The 21,954-nt window shown below is 37.7% G+C and overlaps 1 protein-coding gene across 2 annotated transcripts; it reads left to right on the plus strand.

Moving 5' to 3' along the window:
- The first annotated feature begins 312 nt into the window (after positions 1-312).
- Positions 313-21,754, plus strand: polr3e (polymerase (RNA) III (DNA directed) polypeptide E). Of its 2 annotated transcripts, none has more exons than XM_073866587.1 (21): positions 313-516; positions 1,404-1,481; positions 1,572-1,622; positions 2,358-2,435; positions 2,546-2,662; positions 2,761-2,842; positions 7,981-8,088; positions 8,374-8,423; positions 8,555-8,674; positions 10,376-10,461; positions 10,564-10,608; positions 12,483-12,574; positions 12,665-12,785; positions 13,034-13,115; positions 13,202-13,261; positions 13,330-13,487; positions 13,981-14,042; positions 16,358-16,836; positions 17,311-17,388; positions 18,318-18,443; positions 21,198-21,754. In XM_073866587.1, exons 2-21 carry the CDS (start codon positions 1,443-1,445, stop codon positions 21,252-21,254), a joined length of 2,091 nt encoding a protein of 696 aa, XP_073722688.1. In that variant the 5' UTR covers positions 313-516; positions 1,404-1,442; the 3' UTR covers positions 21,255-21,754. The 2 variants fall into 2 exon arrangements, with proteins under 2 accessions (XP_073722688.1, XP_073722687.1); XM_073866586.1 differs by having other exon boundaries at positions 314-516; positions 2,546-2,658; positions 2,757-2,842.
- The last annotated feature ends 200 nt before the right edge of the window (positions 21,755-21,954 follow it).

Consider the following 21,954-nt stretch of genomic DNA (forward strand, 5'->3'; position numbering starts at 1 on the left):
TATGTTTACCAAAGAAAACACTGATAAAACACGAATACTTAAAAATTTACTTTTATGTAGAAAGTCAAAATACTTAAGTAATGTTTGACTTTGTTTTACGTTTATGAAATTTATAATAAAATAAGAAACTGTATAAAAAAATTAAATTATGAAAAATAAAACGAGCATCAAATATACCCATTTCTATTCTACATCTTTAAAATGTACAAATATATTAAGGTAACTTACCTTTATAGATATATTTTTTATTATTACTATTTTTATTAAATGCTTACCTTTGAGTCTAATGTAGTGGGTGACGCGTGTGTCGTTGGCGCAGTGCATGCTGGGATATGTCTCCTGCACACACAGCTCCTCCCCACGTGTTTGACTGAAGCTCTGCGATCAGCAACATGGTAGCAACAGCGGTTCCTGTGATTTACACATACACGAAGATCAAATCGCTGGACTGAAGCACCTGAAGAAGTCAAAACCCCCGAGTTCAAGCAATAACCACGTTTGTCTAGTAAACTACAGGTTAGTTTCATTACTTTCACTTCAGTCATTTGCTTATTTAGTGACACAGCAGAGGCCTCGGCTGTCTGTGTGTCAGTTCTGTTCAGCATGTTAGAAATGTTAACACTTGTATCAAAAGTTACAAACCTAAAAGCATTACTATGCGCATAAACTGATTGAGGGTGGTCGTAAAATGATTCGTTTTGTGTTAAACGAGTTTTTATGCTGTCTTTCACAGAGCTGCTAACAGTTTAGCATGCTGCTTATTTTGCTGACATGTTTAATTTAAGTGCGTTTTATATCGCTATTATGGCGATAAATAGTCACTTTAGCGAGATCTGTATGTTTTATACTGATATTGGCTCTCAGTATATCGTTACTTGGTCATGACAATAACAACAAGTGAGTGACTGACAGTTTAATATGAGTATATTGCATCATGTATTATCATCTATATACATAGACAGGTGCTGGATAATTATGTATTGATAATATTGGAGAAAGATGATGTTTCATTTATGTTGAAGAGTGATTATGCTGTTAGCTCAATAAGTTATGTAGAATTACACTATCTAGTCACACTTTACAATAAGGTTGTATTTGATAACATTAGCTTACACAAACAGCAATAAACAATACTTCTACAGCCTTTATTCATGTTAGTTTGTTAATTTTAGCATTTAATCATACTTTACAAAATCTAAAGTTGTGGCTGTTAACATGAGTTAATGCACAATAAACAAACATGAACAATTGCGTTGGCATTAACTAACATTAACTCTTATAATGTGAAAATAATTGTTATTCTGCTTTGGCATATTCATGTATTTTTCCCAGTTCAAAAAGTAAACCTTAATTTACTTTGCTTCAATATGTTAGTGAGTGATGTAGCATTGCTGTGTCTGCAGGTTTGAAGTCCACCAGCAAAGGTTTCTAGTGTCTTCATTATGGCCAGTGGTGATGATGACGACCCAATTATACAAGAGGTACATATGGACGTTTACCTTTTCTTCAGATTTTCTTGTGTAGTATATAAACACGACATTAAACATTCTTACTGCTTGCTTTCTTGTTAGATTGATGTGTACCTGGCCAAAAGTCTTGTGGAAAAGCTGTATTTGTTCCAGGTAAGAGTTTTGGATATAATAAATGTGTGTTTACATGCCTTAGACCAGTGGCCACCAACCCTGTTCTTGCATATTTTAGGGCACACTCACACTACTATCCAAACCGTGACCCAGCATGATTGTGCCCCCCTCCCTACTCCCCAGAAGCGCGCACTCACACTGTACTTTTATTGATCCGAGATTAACTTTTTTTTCTTCAGTAAAACAATAATGAAGATATTTTGCACCCCAGTGCTCTGTGATTTATATAACGCAAGTCAACGGTTTCCACAACTTTTCTGCAGTCGATTAGTAAAGATAGCACCTATTTGAACATTTGCTTAGAAAGATTTAGACATGAGATCCAGACGCCCCAGCGGGCGTCAGTGTTCACTAGGGCTGGGTATTGTTGGGCTGGTTTTCATTCTTGAGGCTTCTATTCAATTCAATATTGATTTATTTGCTTCGGTAGTAAGTAAATATGCGTCTTGTACACCGCTGAACGCTCTCACTAGAGTGTTGCCCACAGCGCCGCCACTGGCCGGTGGGCTGAATTGATTCATAGGATTTGATGAATCGATATTGAATTGAGAAACAAATAATTGCAATGCATTGATGAATCAATATTTTTACCCAGCCCTAGTATTCACTCACCTCGCTGATCACAGCCTGATCTCGGTCACGGACACTAATTTTCTAATGTTTCTCTGCTTCTATATATTATTAATTACATTCATTATTTTTTTCATCTCATAGTACCCCGTGCGTCCTGCTAGTATGAGCTACAATCATGCGACTCATTTGGCAGCCAGAATTAAACCCAAGCAGCAAAAGGTAACACGGCATTAACTGCTCGTAACTTTTTTTAAAGCTGAAGTTAAAGTCGAATGAATGAGTCCTCTGAAACGGTTTTCACGGTCATTGGTTTTCCTCCCCATATGCAGGTTGAACTTGAGGTCGCCATGGATACCCTGAGCCCAAACTACTGCCGCAGTAAAGGGGAGCAAATCGCCCTTAATGTAGACGGCACTTCCTCAGAGGATTCCAACACTTACTCCACGTGAGGAATATCTGCTTTTTACACATTTAGACTCAGTTCTTAGTCTTAGTTATAATATAACGCTGTCCTTTTGTATTCTTCAAATACGATTGATGCACTAAAATGATGGACAAGCAAACGTTCTCATCAATTCAGGCTACAACAAATACATCTCGCTATGCTGCAGCAGTGTTTCGTAAAGGTACGTTTACCATTTAGTATTTCTGTAGCATAAATGTCATTTTTTAAAATCTGACTTTTTCCATGTTTAAGTGCTATAATTGGGTCCCCAGTGCTTGTATCAATCTAGAAAATGTGATAAAGATCAACCTAGTAACTTAGTTTTGGTAAACCATTCGCTGCAAGCATGTGAAAAAATAGGTAATTGAAATTTAGCTCCCTTTGTAATGTCATAAGGGGATAATACCGCCCTTTAATCTGCACTGTCCAACCACAGCGCACTCACATTATCCAAACCAAACCATGCCCCAGGGCGATTGTCACCCCTCCCTACTCCCCCAGGTGCACGCACTCACACTGTACTTCTTATCGATCCGAGTCCGGGCGCGCTTTCGTCATTAAGATGCGATTGTTTTGAAAAAAGCAGGAAGTAAAGCTCTCTCTTAACACTGGAACCCACCGTAATAGGGATGCACCGAATATTCGGCCACCGAAAATGGCCCAAAAGAGCATTTTTGGTTTTCGGCCGAAAGACTTTTGTCACCGAAACAATACGGCCGAAATGTTGTGATGACGCAAACAGAAACCGCGACCTGCACGTGCTTGTCTGAAGCAAAATGTATGCGATGCGATTTAACCACAAAAGGCGCTAAGTGAGCAGTTGTCTGTACGCACAGAGGCATACATGCGGTTGAATGTGTCCGGTCCAGACGTGATCATCACAGTATGCCCTTCAAAGATCAGAAGTCTTGATGTGTAAACTTTAGAGAGAGTCGCGCAAATGTGTCTCATACTGTAGCCCATTAACATACATTGGCCGAATAAAGCAATGAAACACAACGTAACATTTTTATGCTGCGCTGTTTGGGATTCGCCCTCGGTCTCTGTGTGCGCGTGCGTTTAAGTGCCCTCAATAGTGCACACACGAGTGAGATGCAAACAAGCGAACGTAAAATCTTTCTGTTATTGACAGGGCACATATAAACAAAATTATCTCCAAAGTATTATTTTTATAATAAAAACATTTGTTTATGTCTTAAGTGTATGTATAGATTACAGTCAGAAACCAGTCTCTGCTTATTTAAAGAGACAGTAACCTCAATTAACCTACTTAAGTCTGTGTCATTAATGTTAATCAAACAACCCAAGACAAAGAAAAAAAATCACTTCTGTAGCTCTAAAAATAATTGTGGGGCGGTTTCCTGGACCAGGATTAGCTTAATCCAGAACTAGGCCTTAGTTTAATTTGGAAATATAACTAGTTTTAACAAACATGCCTTTCTAAAACATTACCTGTGTGCATTTTGAGATTAAACAAAGGGCACTGATGTATTTTAAGATATGCAAGTGCAAGTTGTTTTCAGTTTGGAGAGCTCTTAAAAGTGTTTAAGTCTAGGACTAGTCTAATCCCTGTCCGGGAAACCGCCCCAATATATTTAATTTATACAATAAAGACAGTGTTATGATTCATTTAATTTGATTTCTGTACCTAATGCTAATGTTAGCCCTTATTAATGTGCAACTTTGTTCTTTTTTATAAATGATTGCAATTTCTTTATTTGTTATTAGATTTTCCCCACCCCCTTTTTGCTGATCTGAAAAATAATCCGATCCATGCCTCAAAAACTGTAATGTGATCCGAACCGTGAGTTTTGTGATCCGTCACACACCCCTAGTAAAGTTAGTACACAGTGATAGCCATAAATGCAATTCTACTAATAATTGGCATAATAATTTATTTCGGTGTTTCGGTTATTCGGCCTTGGTTTCCTTTTTCCGGTTTCGGCCAAGAATTTTCATTTCGGAGCATCCCTACACTGTAATGATAAGTCTGTGTTTTTTATTCGGAGTCGTTTGGTGTGCGATTACAGACAGCCCTCTCACATGGCCTCATGTCAGCTTAGTTGATCTGTCACGTGCGCAGCTCGGACATTCACGTAACCCCGCTGCGCGCATCAAAAGGTTTTTATGGCGGCAGATGAAGGTGAGTGGTCGCGCAATTGGCGTCTTCACCTTTTGAATCGCGCTCATGCGCGATTCCGCTCACACTACAGCTTTCTGCGCCTGAGCCCAAGTGAACCGCGCTCCGGCCCACCTATGCAACCCGGCCGCGGCGCGATTAACCAATCCGCGCCCGGGCGCGGAACAGAGCGATCACACTAGTCAAACAAACCAGGCTTTGGGGGTCAAACGCGCCCAAGCGCGGTTTGGATAGTGTGAGTGCGCCCTAACTCATTTGCATTTAAAAGGGCACACACAAAACGGCACATTTTTGCTCACACCTACAAAGTGGCAATTTCTACATGTTATAATAAATTATCTATATGATTTTTTGAGTTTAAACTTGACATACGTACTCTGAGGACACCAAAGACTTACTTTACATCTTAAAAAAGTCTTGTGAAGTGTCCCCTTTAAGTTGGATATATCCTTTATATTTCATTTTGTATATTTTTGCCTGTACTACTCTGAATTTACTGTAAAACTGCATTGCCACTGTTTAAAATTGTGAAAGTGCTATAGAAATAAATTTAAGTTTAATTGAATTTAGGGCTGTGCGATTTATGGAAATATCTAATTGCGATTTTTCTGCCAGGAATTGCGGTTGCGATTCGATTTGCGATTAAAAATGTTTAGCAGCTGCAATGTGCATCTGCCTCTTTAGATGGTTAGATCTTACTGATGTTGCTTATGGGTCTGGTGATTTAACTGTATTTTTATGTTTTTTTATATTTTTTATGAAAATAAGGAAATAAAACTAAAGAAATTAAGAATATTATTTACACTGCTCTATTGTATGAAATGTAAAATGGTCTTTAGCTTGGACTAACAGTTAATAAGTGGGTTCATTATAGCTGCAACTTTAACAAAAAGTTTAAATATTTAAATGGGTGACTGAGTTTTACTGAAAAGATTTGTATGCAATGTAATACTCATAATTATCAAAATATTAAATAGCTATATTTTGGGATTTTTAAAATGAGTAGAAAATGCAAATGCGTTCAATGTGTCGTTGCCATTTCATTCAAGTGACATTAGCAACCCAGTTAAATGGTATTTTAGTTTGTTTTAAATAAGGAACGCGTCAAGTTTTAACGCATCATCTATTTTGGAGACGCGGGCGTGAAGTCTTGCGATGCGAACTTGCGGAGACAGGTGTGAGTATTTAAAAAGCTTTGGGAGACACAGGCTGCGCACGTGCTTTAAATTGAAACCCCTCGTCAGCAGGGCCGCATTAACCATAGGGCTAGGCGGGGCTAAAGCCCCGGGGCCCGAACAAGTAGGGGGCCCGTGATTGGCTGTGAAGCAGATTGACTGCTACTAGACATCTGATTGCCAAAGCCTTACCACGCCCCCTACAAATTAGGTTTTTGCCGCCAGCCGCAGCACGCGCTTTTGAAGAAGCGCCTAGAGCGGAGAAGCGCCCGACGTCATTCGCGTCGGGCGCATTGTCCAATCGAATGAGGGGAGAGGCGGGCCTTACGTTGTGGTAAGGGAAGTTTGCAAGGGCGTTGAAGAACCGGACTCCAGTCGCTCACTTTCTCCTGCGTCTTTGTGCACCTCTCACCCTCAACCAAGGTCAGAGCAAGCGTCCTATTTTTAAAGTTTCTGCTAATATGACAGTTAACAGTAAAAGAGCGCTCACGCGTCAATATTTGATTGACAAGACAGCTTACTCGGTGGTTGCTTAGCAATATAAAAAGCCGCGCCGCACTGTATAGGCTGTATAGTCGCAAAACGTAGAACAACATTTGGTCAGACATCACTTTAAAATGGCACAAAATGGTGGAATGCTTTACCATCAGAAATTAAAACACTGAAAGGACTCAAGGTTTTAATACACATTTAAAGCAATGGCTAAAACTGAAACAACTTTGTGAACGCTGATTATACAGGCTACAACTCAATGTATACATTTGTTTAGATTCTGTGTTATAGTGACTACTACATCTATTTAAGCCCACATCTTATTTGATGTATTTGATGTATTTATTGTATATATTTTAATAGCTATAAATTTGTGCTTCAATACTCTGTAATCTCTGTTTTAACCTTACAAGCCTAACCAGGGACAGGGGTTGCAAATTAGTCTTGGCTATAAACCTGTATGCATGGAATCTACTTTGTATTTTTTATAAAGCAATGTTTTATCCATTTGTCCCTGTCAAATAAACATTAAATAAATATAAATAAATAAATAAATCAAACATCAGAAATAAAGTAATTTACTGCCATTGACTGAATCACTTTTGTAAAATAAATAAGAATGAATGTTGAATTTATAGTGAAAGATAGGTACTGTATATTTGATTACTTTACACAATATAATATTATTCAGTGCTTTGAGTTTTTCAAGTAGGTCGATTTCTTGTGTGCCTTTGTTCTATTGTTATTAATTGTAACTCTTGTCATCAGTAAGCTTGAGATTATTTTCTTAAGTGACTATTATTTTTTTGTGATATGGAAATTGGTCAAAAGAATTCTGAAATGTTAGTGGCATTAAATTTCCATATGATAAAATTCTTATTAAAAGTAATATAACTTGACTGTGAAGTATATCATTATTGTTAGATAAAATGACTCGTATAATGATAAAACATTTAGCTCATCGCCCACCCCTATATTCGCTATTAGCAAGTCATGTTTACAGGTTAGTGTTAATCTAACAGCTTTTTTCGTGCAACTGTTATTCTGAATTATTCTAGATTATATTTATGTAAAACAACTTCAGCAGTGTTTTAGAAAAATGTGTTCTCTCTGTAGTTGGTGACCTAAAGTGGTGTTGGGGGGGGGGCTGCAGTAATTCATAGCCCCGGGGCCCAGTGAGCTCTTAATGCGGCCCTGCTCGTCAGTTTTTAGGAGAAGCGCCGTTTTGGTCGACGTTTTGGTTGACGTGCCTCTCACGGAGAAAGCACGGCCATACGCTCGCAACGCTTAGCGTCGCGATTGTGGTTCGATTTTGATTAATCGCCCAGGCCTAATAAAATGGGTTGTGAAAAGTGTGCATAACATGCCAGAATGAACCGAGGTGATCGGAGGTAGGAAATGAAAAGGGGTGACATCAGCTATAAAAAAACATTATAAATTAGGTTAATGTGGACACTGAATCATGCCCAATAAGACCATTTTTAATACAAAACTTTGATTTTATATTGGCAGGAGAGCTTCATCTTACTCCTCTGCAAGGAATTCTTCAGATGAAACCAAGCTTCACATACTTGGACAGAGCTGATACTAAACATAGAGAAAGAGAAGCAGCCAATGAAGGTAGATCGTTTTCAAGATCTATAAGATGTATTTTGCTCCAAACAAATTCTTATTGTTTTTAACTCATGAGATGATAGAAGGGTAGATAGGTAACAAACAATAAAACACACACACACCCATATTTGAGGAGCTCAGATGCAAAAGCCGCTAAATGCCACCACTTAAAAAAAAAATTGATAATACATTCATCAAATACTTTCTTCACCGTGTTGTTATAATTAAAAGATTTAAAGCCATTTTATAAGATTGTTTTGCTGCTAGTTCTTACATTTGTGTTATTTACAGCTGGAGACTCTTCTCAGGATGAGGCAGAAGATGACGTGAAACAAATCACAGTAAGACTTGCAAACGTTTCAATAATTTTTATACATTTGCAAAGAACTGACATACTGAAACAGAATTTTTTAACTTGATTGTGATACGTCTGTGTCCGAATCAGTACATCATTTCTGCTGTTTTTGACCAGGTGAGGTTTTCCAGACCCGAGTCTGAACAGGCCCGTCAGCGGCGTATCCAGTCATACGAGTTCCTGCAGAAGAAACAGGCTGAAGAACCCTGGGCCCATCTGCACTATCACGGTATAAAGGTAAGTGGTCACATGACCCACGGTAACGACATTCTTGACACGTGACTGACAGGCTAATCTCAAAACAAACAAATCAGTTAAATAGAAAGAGCACCTTTTTGTTTGTCACTGAATACGCTTTGTATTCAGAATTTACATACACGTACATCAACATTTGAAACTTGACTGGGTGGTTTGATCCGAAGATCACAGTAAGCATGCCAAATCAATATGTGTTATATGAGGTGTTTCTGCTGCTCAACTTATGGAGCAATGTGTTATAAGTACAAAGGTCAAGGGTTTGATAACAACATCTGCGAAATGCATTATAATGTAAATTTCATGTAAATGATAAGGCATTACACAAACTACATGTGTGCATGGGACATCAGTGTTTATTAAACAAGGCTTTAACACATTTTGGGGCTGTTTCTCAGACAAGGTTAGGTTAATCCAGGACTAGGCCTCAGTTTTATTAGGTCATTTATGAAGTTTTTACAAACAAACCTCACAAAAAACACTACAGGTGTGCAGCTTAAGACAAAATAATGTCAACGAAATATGATAAAATTAAACAGGACAAGGTGTTTTTAAATTAAAGCAGCTCAAACATGCATTTTAGTCTGGGACTAGGATAAGCCATGTCCGGGAAACTGCCCCTTTAAGTCTTGCTCAGACACTGTTTTTACCCGGACGTGTGCGGATTATGAGCGGTATTTGCCTAGAATTTACATGTTTGTAAATGCATTTCAATGTGTCGTTGCAAAGGGTCTCAGTACTTATGGAAACGTGATTTTTTTTTTTTTTCTTATAAATAAATTTACAGACGTTTTTCAACTGAGTGGAGATTAAGGAAAAATGTATTTTAACGATTGTAAGTATCAGGCTGCAACTTATCAAATTAGTAAAAGTAAAGGGGGTGTGCATACTTTTTGAATGTGCTGTAATGCATTGTTCTTTATAAATACTGTAAAAATAATTATTTGTCCTTTTTGCCCATTTTGCGATTGTTTAAGATCGCAATATGTCATAGTTAGAGGTCGACCGACTAATCTTTGCATGGACAGTGCACCGCGAGACATAAGCCCGTCGCGCTGTTGTACTGGCTGCTTAATTCGCGCGATCCGCCATCATTTAGTAAAGCTGTTTGTGAACAAGGCACGGCTGCACACACACACGAGACGGGAGCGATCTGCTTGCAGCAAGAGGCAGCGTCACGAGTTCTACAACAGCGCTTAGGTGCCCGCAGATGCGCCTGCCTATTAATAGGCGCCTGCCTATTAATCGGCCTAATTTTCCAGCAAAATCGGCCAAAGCCTGATTTTTTAAAATATGCCAAAAATCGGCCAATAAATCGGCCGGCCGATAAATCGGTCGACCTCTAGTCATAGTATTGAAATAAACTAAACATAAATAACAAAATATTATTGTATATATTATTGCTGATTCACTCCCTTGCATGTACAGTATGTAATGCAAAACTTAATAAACACCTAGTAATATACAGTTTACACAATTTACAGTACATCGTCGTACAAAATGATATAATGGCATTGAGCAAAATAAATAAAACGTGCACTTAAAAATATCATTTTATACATTACAGTGCTATTGTACCACCATCACAGTACTGCATATGCAATAACTTCAGTAATCGAATGAATTAATGTAAATGCACATTATGATTATGAACATACTTCTCATTTACTTATTTTCATGTAGGATTCACGCTCTGAACATGAGCGGCAGTATCTTTACTGTCAGGCTATGGATACCACAGAAAACACAGAGCTGGTGAAAACCCCAAGGTTAGGACATGGGGAGAAACTACATTATAACTTTAAACGCTTACAACAAAATGGCATGAATATGTTCTTTTTAGCTCATGCTTTTGTTTTTCTCTCTCACAGTGAATATCTGTCCATGCTTATGCCTCCTTTGGCTGAAGAAAAAGTGTAAGTAAAATTATGCTGTATTATGAAACAAATAGTTTTGACTAGGGTTGCATAACGATTAATCGTGATTAATCTATAGCAGAATAAAGGTTTTTGCTTACATCATATATTTGTATTTGTGTGAACTGTGAATAATAATTATGTATATGGGTGATTCTCACGAAAACTTGGTTTTAAAAATGTCAAGCATGAAAATGTAAAAATTGCTTAAATTTACTTTTTTTTCCCACCAGACATTGAAAAACAAAGTCTGGAGTAAATGGGAACATTAATTTAAAACTTTTACTTATCATTTAACACTTTTTGTAACATAATTTAAAAAAATTTTCCTAAAAAATCTCATTACCGCAACAGTCAGAAAACATCAACACTGACATATTTTCAAAATGACATGACAAACCTGAAAGAACATAATTTGGAGATTCTGCACATGCATTTAAAATCAAAGTATTATGCTTCTATTAATTAAATTAACATTTAATAAGCATCTGTTGCGGTAATGATAATCAAAATGTCGTGTAAGCATTCTGACAAGACAATATTTCAAATTAACTGTAAAAAAATGATCTTACCTGGTAGCCATCTTGAAGTAACTGGTCCATGTGCTTGGTCACTCAAAATCAAACTTTATTAAAATTATGTATGTGTGCTTAAACTGTTCTTAAAAAGTGTTGCGGAGGATGAGAACATCAGGCATAGACACATCATTTTTCTAATTTTTCTTCATTATTATTTTTATTATACATGAATATTCAGTAAATAAAGTAGTCTAGCAAAACATCCATTTATATTTTTCTAAATTTTTTTGTGTTAATTTGATTAAATTACAACATAACGCATGTTCAAACACAGCCGGACACATTGCAGTAATGAGAATTTCAGCAGAAAATGAGATCAAATTTCCAATTATAAATTCTTATGTTGAAATCACACATTGTGCAAGGTAGAACACAGTATTGTGTTAATTCTGATGCTTTTTAATGTTACTATATTACACATTTTAAAGCTAAAATCATTAGTGCCGTGGTGTTTCAATGGTTTCGTGAGAATCACTCATATATAAATATGTACATGCATGTGTGTGTGTCTTTTATTTATACAAAGTTATTATACACAGTACACACACATATATATATGATGTAAACAAAAACCTTTATTCTACAAGCGATTATTTGTTATGAATTGTTATGCAACCCTAGTTTTGACTCTAATTCTGATTGGCCTGTGACCTCAGCCAGTGGTAACGTGGTACCAATGATAATATAGTGTTCCTGTTGCTCAGTTGATAGAGTATTACGTTAGTATTTCAAAAGGTTGTGGGTTTAATCCCCAGGGAACACACAGCGATAAAATGTGTCCCTTGTCACTGTAAAATTGCTTTGGATTAAAGCATCTGCTAAATCCATAAATGTAATATTTGACCCTGGAACACAAAACCAGTCAGATGGGTCATTTTATTTATATTGAGATTTATACATACGATAAAAGCTGAATAATAAATAAGCTTTCTATTGATGTATGGTTTGTTATTATGGGACAATAGTTGGCCAAGAACTATTAGAAAATCTGGAATCTGAGGAGGCTAAAAATCCAAATATTGAGAAAATAGCAACACATAAATGCATTTTTAATATATGTATTATAGAATATTTACAAAATATCTTAATGGAACATAATCTTTACTTAATATTTTAGTGATTTTTGGCATAAAAAAATGGCAAATATGGTAAGTTGCTTTGTCTAAACAAGTTAATAGTAGTAGTTGCTGCTGCATAATAAAAGCACAATAAAACTACATGGCCTCTTGTTGCATTCTGCTTTATAAATGCTGTAAATGTGTGTTTGTGTTCATTTCTTTCTTTCTTCATTCCTAGTGTCAAGCCTGTGGGTCCCAGCAACGTACTCTCCATGGCCCAACTGCGCACCCTTCCTCTGGGTGATCAAGTCAAGACGCTGATGAAGAATGGTTAGTTTGACTTACAAACATCATCTCTGGGCTGTTGCATCAGTTTAGCCGGTTTTTGTTTTGTTAATGCAAGCTTTTTATTCCTTTCAGTCAAGGTTATGCCGTTTGCCAATCTCATGGGACTGCTTGCATCGGGCACGGACTCCACCGCTGTACTGCGCTGCATCCAGCAGGTGGCGCTGCTTGTCCAGGGGAACTGGGTGGTGAAGAGGTGAGAGTGTTTTTTTTGCCTACCAAATTTTAAAGTGGTGCATAATTGAACTCTTATTAGATTAAATGGTTTCTTTAGCTCAATTGGTAGAGAATTGTGTTAGCAATGCAAAGGTCATGGGTTTTATTCTTGATTAAAGTTTATTAAGTGTCTGCTAAATGCATAAATGTAAATGAGATGATATTCATTTATTATTGAGAGATTTATTTCGGTGAAGGTCACTAAAATCATGTAATCTTTTTTGGCAGTGATGTATTGTATCCTAAGAACACATGTAGTTCACACAGTGGAGTTCCAGCTGAAGTCCTCTGTCGGGGTCGAGACTTTGTGGTATGCACTAAAATGTGTATATTGAAATATGAATTTTTCAGAATAAATGATATTTTTCATGAACAAGGTTTATTTTGTCTTTTCAGATGTGGAGGTTTACTCAGGAGAGAACCCTGATGAGAAAAGAAGTTGCTGCTATTATAAAGGTTGGTGTGTGGAATTCATCATGTGATTTGTTTAGATGTGACTTTCTGATATTTGTTTTCTTCATCAGCTGCCTCCAGAAGATGTGAAGGATTTTCTGGAGCAGATGTCTGTGCCGAGGTTAAACAGAGGCTGGGACTTCCTGCTGCCCACAGATCACGACTTTGTTAAAAAGCACCCTGATGTGGCACAAAGACAACATATGCTTTGGCTAGGCATTCAGTCGAAGTAAGTCTCTTTATAATTCACTCATATCAATATTTAGGTCCATGTATTGTAGGGTTGCACTGAATGTTTGAAAATCTAAACTGTTTGGCTGAAGATGGCAAAATAAGCATCTTTCTCAGATATTTTAAAATGCTTAAAGTCAAAAAGTAGGGCTGTGAAAAGATTAATCACATTCGCATACAAAATAAAAGTTTGTGTTTGCATAATATAGTTGTGTGCAAGTATATATATAATGCGCTGGTTGCTATTTGGTCAAGTTGTTCTGAAAATGCTTTTTTGCTATTTTTGGCTCAAGAGTTTTGTTTGCTGAACATTTAGTGCAAAAAAATATGAGCTTTAAAAAATTATGGGTAAAAAAAAATTTCATTTGGGTTTTAAAAAATATTTTCCATTTGGGTTTAAAGGTTAAACAATTTATTAATTTTACTTCATAAGAAGGTTATAATACTGTAGCTGTCTTTCCGTGTGTCTAAATCAAAGCATTATATTGCAGGTTGGAAAAGGTTTTCAGCTTCTCCAAAGATGACTTTGTGCCTAAAAAGGATGCGCAGATGGGTATGTTTTTTTGTAGAAGATGTCTTTATTGAGATTTTACCAAATATAAAAAAAGAAACTTTCCCCCAGGCAGGATTAAAACAATACAATAAATAAAAAATTAAATAAATAAACTACAGATCAATAATTAAATAAATTAAATAAACCACATCTTACATTTTATAATTACACACATCACAAGCTTTTTCAATATAATGGGTATGTTTTAAATTGTAATGAACAGTATGAGATGTTGAAAACCTCACGTATGGGTGATTTTATAATTGCAGGTACATTCGATATCCAAAGTGAACTTTTTTCAATTTAAATTATTTGGTACTCATGGATCGCAAGATGTCACAGCCCCTGGTGCTTTTCCATTGCATAGTACCCCATGGGTCGGGTCAGCTCACATTTGGTGGCTTTTCCACTGGGTACAGTACGTAGTACTTTTTTTTTAGTACCACCTTGCTTGGGGTTCCATGCGAGCTGAGCTGATACTAAAAACACTGAAGATCACTGATTGGTCTGAGTGATGCCACTTGTTTTTGTACAGAAACTGTCATTTGAGACAGATGTAGTGATAAACGCAAAGTGAAAATATCTATTTTTGGTGGTCTTTTGATTTTGTGTCAGAATGTATGGGAAACTGCATTCCAGCTATACTCTCTCTGTTGCCTGCTCCCACTTTTTGTATGATGTCACAGCAATAGGCAGCGCAAATATAAAGACACGCCTATAATCCCTCCCACTCTGAAATGATACTAAGGCCCTGTTTACATTAGAGCATTTGCATTTTAAAACGGCATTTTAAAATGAAAACGATCCTCGTTGTATACTGGCATTTTAAAAAGAATCTTCATCCACACTATACAAGACCATAAACGCATGAAACATGACCAATCACGTAACTGGGCATGCGCATAAACGTGTAAAATAACTTATTACTCTAATAATAGCTTACCTTTGCGCATTTATGTAGGCTAGGGGTGTGCGATATTGACAAAAATTCATACCTGGATCCTTTGCCGGCAACTACAACAATTTGAACTTATAAAAAAAGTGTTTGGGAAAGTCTTATATTGTTCTAGCTCCCCCCATAACATATTCATATGATTTATAGGTTAATGTTGATGTTATAAACCTAGTTTAGTATAAACTAGTTTATTGTTCGCAGTTCATATGATCTTATAGTCCATTTGAAAATTTTCGTATCAACTGACTGTATTCTTCAGAAAAACACCAAATAACATATCGCCCCTTACCTGTCGCTGATCAATTTGCAATCAATTGATTAAAAATTTATATGACGTTAATTTTTAAAAGTGTGCGAGGTCCGTGCACGTCCTCTGCTAGCAACACGGAAATAGCAAAAGGAGCAATCGGCTAAACAAGCATTAAATATTAATATGAGGTTGATTTTATTGTTTTTATTAATTTATATTCACAAAACGTATCAACAAACATCGATTAAAATTAAGAGACAAATTATATGAAACGAAATTCATTTTAAAGTAGCAAACAAAACTTAAATTTAACTCGAAAATAATGTCTGACCCATTACAATTCTCCCTTCATATTGGGCTTTGTACACCCTATATGGCATTAAAAATACAGTCTATCTTTCGTACTAAGCTAACTACATTTAAACAAAATATAAACAACATTACAACAATATTTAAACCCAACAATGCTTAAACATAAATATAAAACAGACATTATGTATAAGGATACATGTTAAAACAATCTGATATAGCGTTTATAATAGCTGGTTGGTAGATGTTTTCAATTTTTAACAAAACCTCCGTTGCAAACCTCCATTTACCTGAATAAAAATAATTTTTACTTTGAAAATGATGTGCTGTCACGTTAACATCAGCTGTTCGTTTACATAAGACTCCATTTATGAGGGTCAAAAACGGTGATGTAGTGTAAATGGAAGGCGTAAACGTAGCAAAAGTAACATGTTTTAAAGGATAAACGCATTCATGTAAACATAGCCTAAACCTAATGGAAAAGCTAACTAAGTTAAAGTAAAGTGAGCTGACACGACCTGACCCGTGGGGTACTATGCAATGGAAAAGTGCCATTACAGACTGTCAACGCTGTTACTCTACCTTGATAACAGAGTTTGACCGTGACTACTTTGGACATTAGAAAATCATGATTTTCGGCACTTTTTACAAAAAAATCATATTGGTATGACCTGTAACATCTTGTGATTCATGACGACAAAGCAGAAAATAATGACTTAAGATACCAAATGTACCTGCAATTATATAATCGCCCATATATTGAGACTCGCATATACTGAATCAGGTCTGTATTTATTACAGAGCCTATTCACATTAGTGGTGAGCAACGTCTGAAAGCTGCAAAGGACAACGTTCGTGAGAAGCAGACCGCTCTGCAGAGGGAAATGGATGCTCGTAAATCAAAGACATCAAAGCCTCCGAGTGCCTCCGGTGATGCCAACCCCCTATTGCAAGTCAAAGAGGAGCCCGTGAGTGACTCTGAAGAGCCCATGGACACTTCGGGCTCTATCGCAAACGGCACCGTAAACGGTTACCCGAACTCTCCCATAATGGACCCTCATAACGGGCACGGGTCCGGCCATGCACCCACCCCTGAGCTCCAGGCCTTTGTGCGCAATACTTTCCTAAAACATTATGTGCTGAGTCTAAGCGAATTAAAAAGGCTGTTTAACCTACATCTGGCCAGTTTGCCAACCGGTCACGCTGTGTACGGTCACGTAACAGACCGAATGCTACAGGACACCATCCTTATGAGCCAGTGCAAACAAATCCTATTGCCTGTAAGTACTGACTGATCTGTAAGATACAGATTTTTTATTTTATTAGTTAAGTTTGTTTCTTAAAATGTGGGGTTGAACCAGTTTTAAAGTGTGATCCATTGTCTATGTGTGTCGAGGTGATAAAGAGGTAATGTGTTTGAGTTTAAGGTTTGGCATAATACTACTTGGGGCTTTGAGGATTTAGGGGGTGTGGTACAGAAAAGCAGGACTTATGTAATCGCTATTAATGGAGTTAAAACCCATTAGTCGTAGAGACTTATTCCTAAGAACCTAATCTGATTGTCTGTGTTTGGATTGTCTCATGTTATTTTACTGAGATCACTTTTATATAAATATAATCACTGCATTTCTACCATGACAAATTCTGATTGATCAATAGTAATAATAATAGCTATAATAGTAATAATATTAATAGTTTAGTTTCTTTTTCTTCTTGGCTGATCTGTGATTTGGTTTGTGTATGTCTGTGTGTAGTTTCCTCCTCAGAGCAATGCTTCAGCAGATGAGCAGAAAGTCTTTGGTTTGTGGGAAAGTGGAGAAACCTTTGATAAGGTAATAAATAAAAAACAAATCTTCATTTAAAGGGCACCTATTATGCAAAATCCACCTTTACAAGGTGTATGGACATAAAAGTGTGTTGGCACCACTTTACAATGAAAGAAATCCACTTCTTCTTTTTTAATCCGCATTAAACCAAAGCAGTCTTATTAGACATGCTGTTTTAAAGGGGACATTTCACAAGACTTGTCAAATAAGTCTTTGGTGTCCCCAGAGTACATATGTGAAGTTTTAGCTAAAAAAAAACATATAATTATTAAAGCATGATGAAATTAGCACTTTGTAGGTGTGAGCAAAAATGTGCTGTTTTGGGTGTGTCCTTTTATATGCAAATTAGCTGCATATGCACTAAATGGGCAGTGCCGTGGTTGTGCATATTATGGGGCGATATTTTCCCCTGCTGACATCACAAGGGGAGCCAAATTTCAATGACCTAATTTTTCATATGCTAGCAGAGAATGGTTTACCAAAACTAAGTCACTGGGTTGATCTTTTTCACATTTTCTAGGTTGATAGAAGCACCGGGGACCCAATTATATAGAAAAAGTCCGATTTTCATGATGTGTGCCCTTTAATTCTCTTTTCAATGTGACGTCACACTGATAAAGCCCCGCCCACGACCGCTGACTGGCAGTCCTGCACCACCATAGTTTTTGCCCTCAACGAGTTGACCGCTGTTTATAGTACAGCGTTCGACTGTATTCATAGGAATCTGATCTATTTTAACTGAAAGTGCTCATTGATAAGACAATGAGGGGCAGTAGCTTATTTGCATTAAAGTAAAGGTACAGACATAAAAACATCACACACTAAATTAAACTTCATTCTGGGCACACCTGAGACTTATATGACATCTTGTAAAAATGGACATACTATGTGCCCTTTAAATGTTTTTTATCTTTATAATCATTTTTTTTCCACAGCACCGGCAGGTTTTGTTTGAGATCTTCATGAAGAACTTTCGTGCCAGGCGAAACGTGATCCAGACTCGTCTCACACAGGAACTCGGTGATGCCGTCACTAAAACAGACGTGGATCGACTGCTCAAGGTACCATAACAATTTTTTATGCCAAAAATCATTAGGATGTTATGGAAAGTTTATGTTTCATGGAGATATGTTGTACATTTCCTAAAGTTAATATATCAAAACTTTTATTGTTATTAGTGTATTATGCTGCGTTTACACCAACCGCGTTTGAGGCGTCAAAATCGCGTCTACCTCACCTAGTTTGCCGCTTTAACAGTTTGAATGCATTTGACGCACTTCAGAGGCAAAATCCGCTTCTTATGGGAGGGGCAAGTGCTATGCGGTTGTCTGTTTGCAAGATGACTGATGTTGATTGTGCATTTATCGAGAGAGTTACTGGTTTGTATTTGGTCACCTTACTATAGTTTAAAAAATGCCGGAAATGCCTCGGGTCGATAAACGTCATGTGACTCAAAAGTGAAATGTGTATTTACAACTTACCAGGTTGCCCAATTTCCTCACTGACACTTCAAGCAAGGTCCTTTTTATTCCTGTTGCTATAGAATTAATAACTTGTATAGCTCCGGGTGACTGCTCACAGACAATATCAAGCGTTCCTTCAGGTTGAATGAGTGACTCCGGGCGGGGCTGCCGCCACAGCAGTAAGCAGGCTCCTGATTGGTTAACGTGGCGCGAAAATCAGCCAAAGTTCAAATTTTTTAACTCGGGCGTCAGCCGCAAATTTGTGTTAAAGGCGGAGTCCACGATGTTTGAAAAACGCGTTGGAAAAGGAGACGGGCCGACTACCAAAACACACTTATAGCCAATCAAATCAAATCAAATGCCGATTTGCGTATATGTGGGGCGGGTCTATCAACAGAAGGTCCAGATTCTATTGGGGTAGGGGCGTGTTTGTTTAGGTGATTTCAAATATCAACATTGGCTTTCAAACATCATGGACTCCGCCTTTAAACGCAAAATGCACAAAAAGCACCATTCGCGCGTACCGACCAGTGCCCGGTTGCATAAAAGTCCTTAAGCTAAGAAATCCCTTAAATATAAGGTTAAGGGTGCCCTTAATAAAAATGGGTTGCAAGAAAAACCCTTAAGTTAACCTTAAGGCTGTCAATAAGTGTTTACCCTTAAATTCTGAAGTATTACCTTAAGTTCTGCTATGCGTTGCTAGTCCATTTTCCCTTAAAAACTTAGGGCGCACATTATCCAACCCAGCGCGATTGTCACCCCTCCCTACTCCCCCAGGTGCACGCACTCACACTGTACTTTTTATCGATCCGAGTCCGGGCGCGCTTTCGTCATTAAAATGCGATTGTTTTGAAAAAAGCAGGAAGTAAAGCGCTCTCTTAACACTGGAACCCACCGTAATGATAAGTCTGTGTTTTTTATTCGGAGTCGTTTGGTGCACGATTACAGACAGCCCTCTCACATGTCATCATATTGCTTAGTTGATCTGTCACATGCGCAGCTCGGACATTCACGTAACCCCGCTGCGCGCATCAAAAGGTTTTTACGGCGGCAGATGAAGGTGAGTGGTCACGCAGCTGACGTCTTCACCTTTTGAATCGCGCTCAGGCGCGAATGCGCTCACACCACAGCCTTCCGCGCCTGAGCCCAAGTGAACCGCGCTCCGGCCCACCTCTGCAACCCGGCCGTGGCGCGATTAACCAATCCGCGCCCGGGCGCGAAACAGAGCGATCACACTTGTCAAACAAACCAGGCTTTGGGGGTCAAACGCGCCCGAGTGCGGTTTGGTTTGGATGGTGTGAGTGCGCCCTTAAGGGACTATAAGAGGTCCCTTAACGTCACACGCGATGGCTGATTTTATGGTTATTTAAGAATGAAGTACCAACGCGCATTTCTAACGATCAAAATAATCCCTTAGAGAAAAGTGATGCGCATTTATTAGGAGAATATCGGTTTGATCGTCCGTCAATCTAAAGTGCTTCAAGTTTGAATTACTTTCAGGTTTTATACATGCAGTACTTTACAGTCTGTTATTTCCAATGTTTCATTGTACACAAATCCGCCGTCTGTTGAACTGCGTGCGTTGATTTGTTAACGCTGTGAGATTTTGTAACTATAGCAACCGCTTCTCCGCTGCCATGTTTTGGCAGAGACTACCGTAAAATACTTAGTATAAACACTTAGGTAAGGGTGACAGTTAAGACCTTTGTTGCAACGCTCTTAAATAAATCCCTTACCTCAGGGATTTTTTCTCCCTCAGGGAAACCCTCACTTAAGGAGTTTCATGCAACCGGGCATTCACCCTGAATTTGCGGCATTCGCGCAAACGCGCCGGAATCGCGTCTACCGAGACCTCCAGATGCGCGCGTCTTTACATTGACTTTATATTGAAATCACTCGTGCTTGATGTCTCTACCGCGTCTGGTGTAAATGCAGCATTAGATTCCAAATTTTCAAATAGTTGTATTTCTGCCAAAAAGTGTCCTATACATCAATAGAAAGTTTATTTATTTATCTTTCAGATGAAGTATAAATCTCAATTTCAAAAAATGAAATCCCATAATGACCTATGTCTTGCCAAAATAAACTTGAATTTGGTAACATCATGTCATTTTTGCCCAAATAACTTGTGAAGATGTATGATATTCCATCATGTCAAGTCAACAGTGTATTTTTTATTTAATTTATTTTTGGGAAAACTCTAAAATTTGAAATTTTGCCATTTGTTAGTTTGGACGGCTATTAGATATCAAAATTGGTGCTGGGTTCATTTTTTGTTGTGGAGTTTGGTAATGCAGTGTATTTATTTGTTGTGCTGTCAGTCATGGACTCTCTCGTGTTCATTTATTTCAGGAATGCTGTACTAGTTTAGGAGGGATGTGGTACCTGAAGGGTACCGTCCACTCCTGACAGGCTGGACAAGGAGTCCGGGGTATCAAATCAATCAACGCTGCCCCTTCAGAGTTTAGTGAGAGTAAACTTTGCACAGGGAGGCCGAGCAGACACATAAACCAATCATTGCCCTCGGTTGAAGAAGACCAGGGCGGGGGACGTCAATCCACCACTTTGGAGCCATCTGCATATGTTATTAACACTCGATTATGCATCCAGAAGGGTTAAAGACCATATCTGGTCCAAGCTCACAAATCACATTACCATCTCAGAAAAAAGGGCTGGATCTGTTTGATCCTATGTAAATGTTTAAGTTCAAAGAAAGGAGATGTTGTATGCTGAATGCATACGTGGACTATGAATTAATGGCTTTTTGTTGTTATTTTATGAGCTAATATAAAAAGTTATTACTATACAAGAAATGCAGAGATAATGGTTATATGATTTTATCCTGGTTGTGGCCTTTGGGAGCTTCTTGACTGATTTTGGCCTTGTTTCAAACAGTAAGCTAACTTAAAGTTTTTTTTAAGTATTGGTTATTGGTGTTTATTTTGTTTTTGTCCCACACTTATATATATATATGCTGTACTTTAACCAAGGAACAAAGGTTACAAGTACAGAACACTTATCAGATATAAAAGGGCAGTAGGTCATGTTAAATAAATTATTTTCTAGGTTTACGAAGTGTTAATTTTTCATTCTGAATGAGTCAGTGAGC

The sequence above is a fragment of the Misgurnus anguillicaudatus genome, chromosome 4 (assembly GCF_027580225.2).
Source record: "Misgurnus anguillicaudatus chromosome 4, ASM2758022v2, whole genome shotgun sequence".
NCBI classification, from domain to species: Eukaryota; Metazoa; Chordata; class Actinopteri; order Cypriniformes; family Cobitidae; genus Misgurnus; species Misgurnus anguillicaudatus.

What these genes read in the sequence shown, in the direction of transcription:
- polr3e (XM_073866587.1), top strand. Translation starts at nt 1,443, where the DNA reads ATGGCCAGTGGTGATGATGACGACCCAATTATACAAGAG. An exon ending in ATGACGTGAAACAAATCACA is followed by an intron (nt 8,424 to 8,554) that starts GTAAGACTTGCA and finishes GTTTTTGACCAG; the next exon opens with GTGAGGTTTTCCAGACCCGA. An exon ending in ACGTGGATCGACTGCTCAAG is followed by an intron (nt 18,444 to 21,197) that starts GTACCATAACAA and finishes CATTTATTTCAG; the next exon opens with GAATGCTGTACTAGTTTAGG.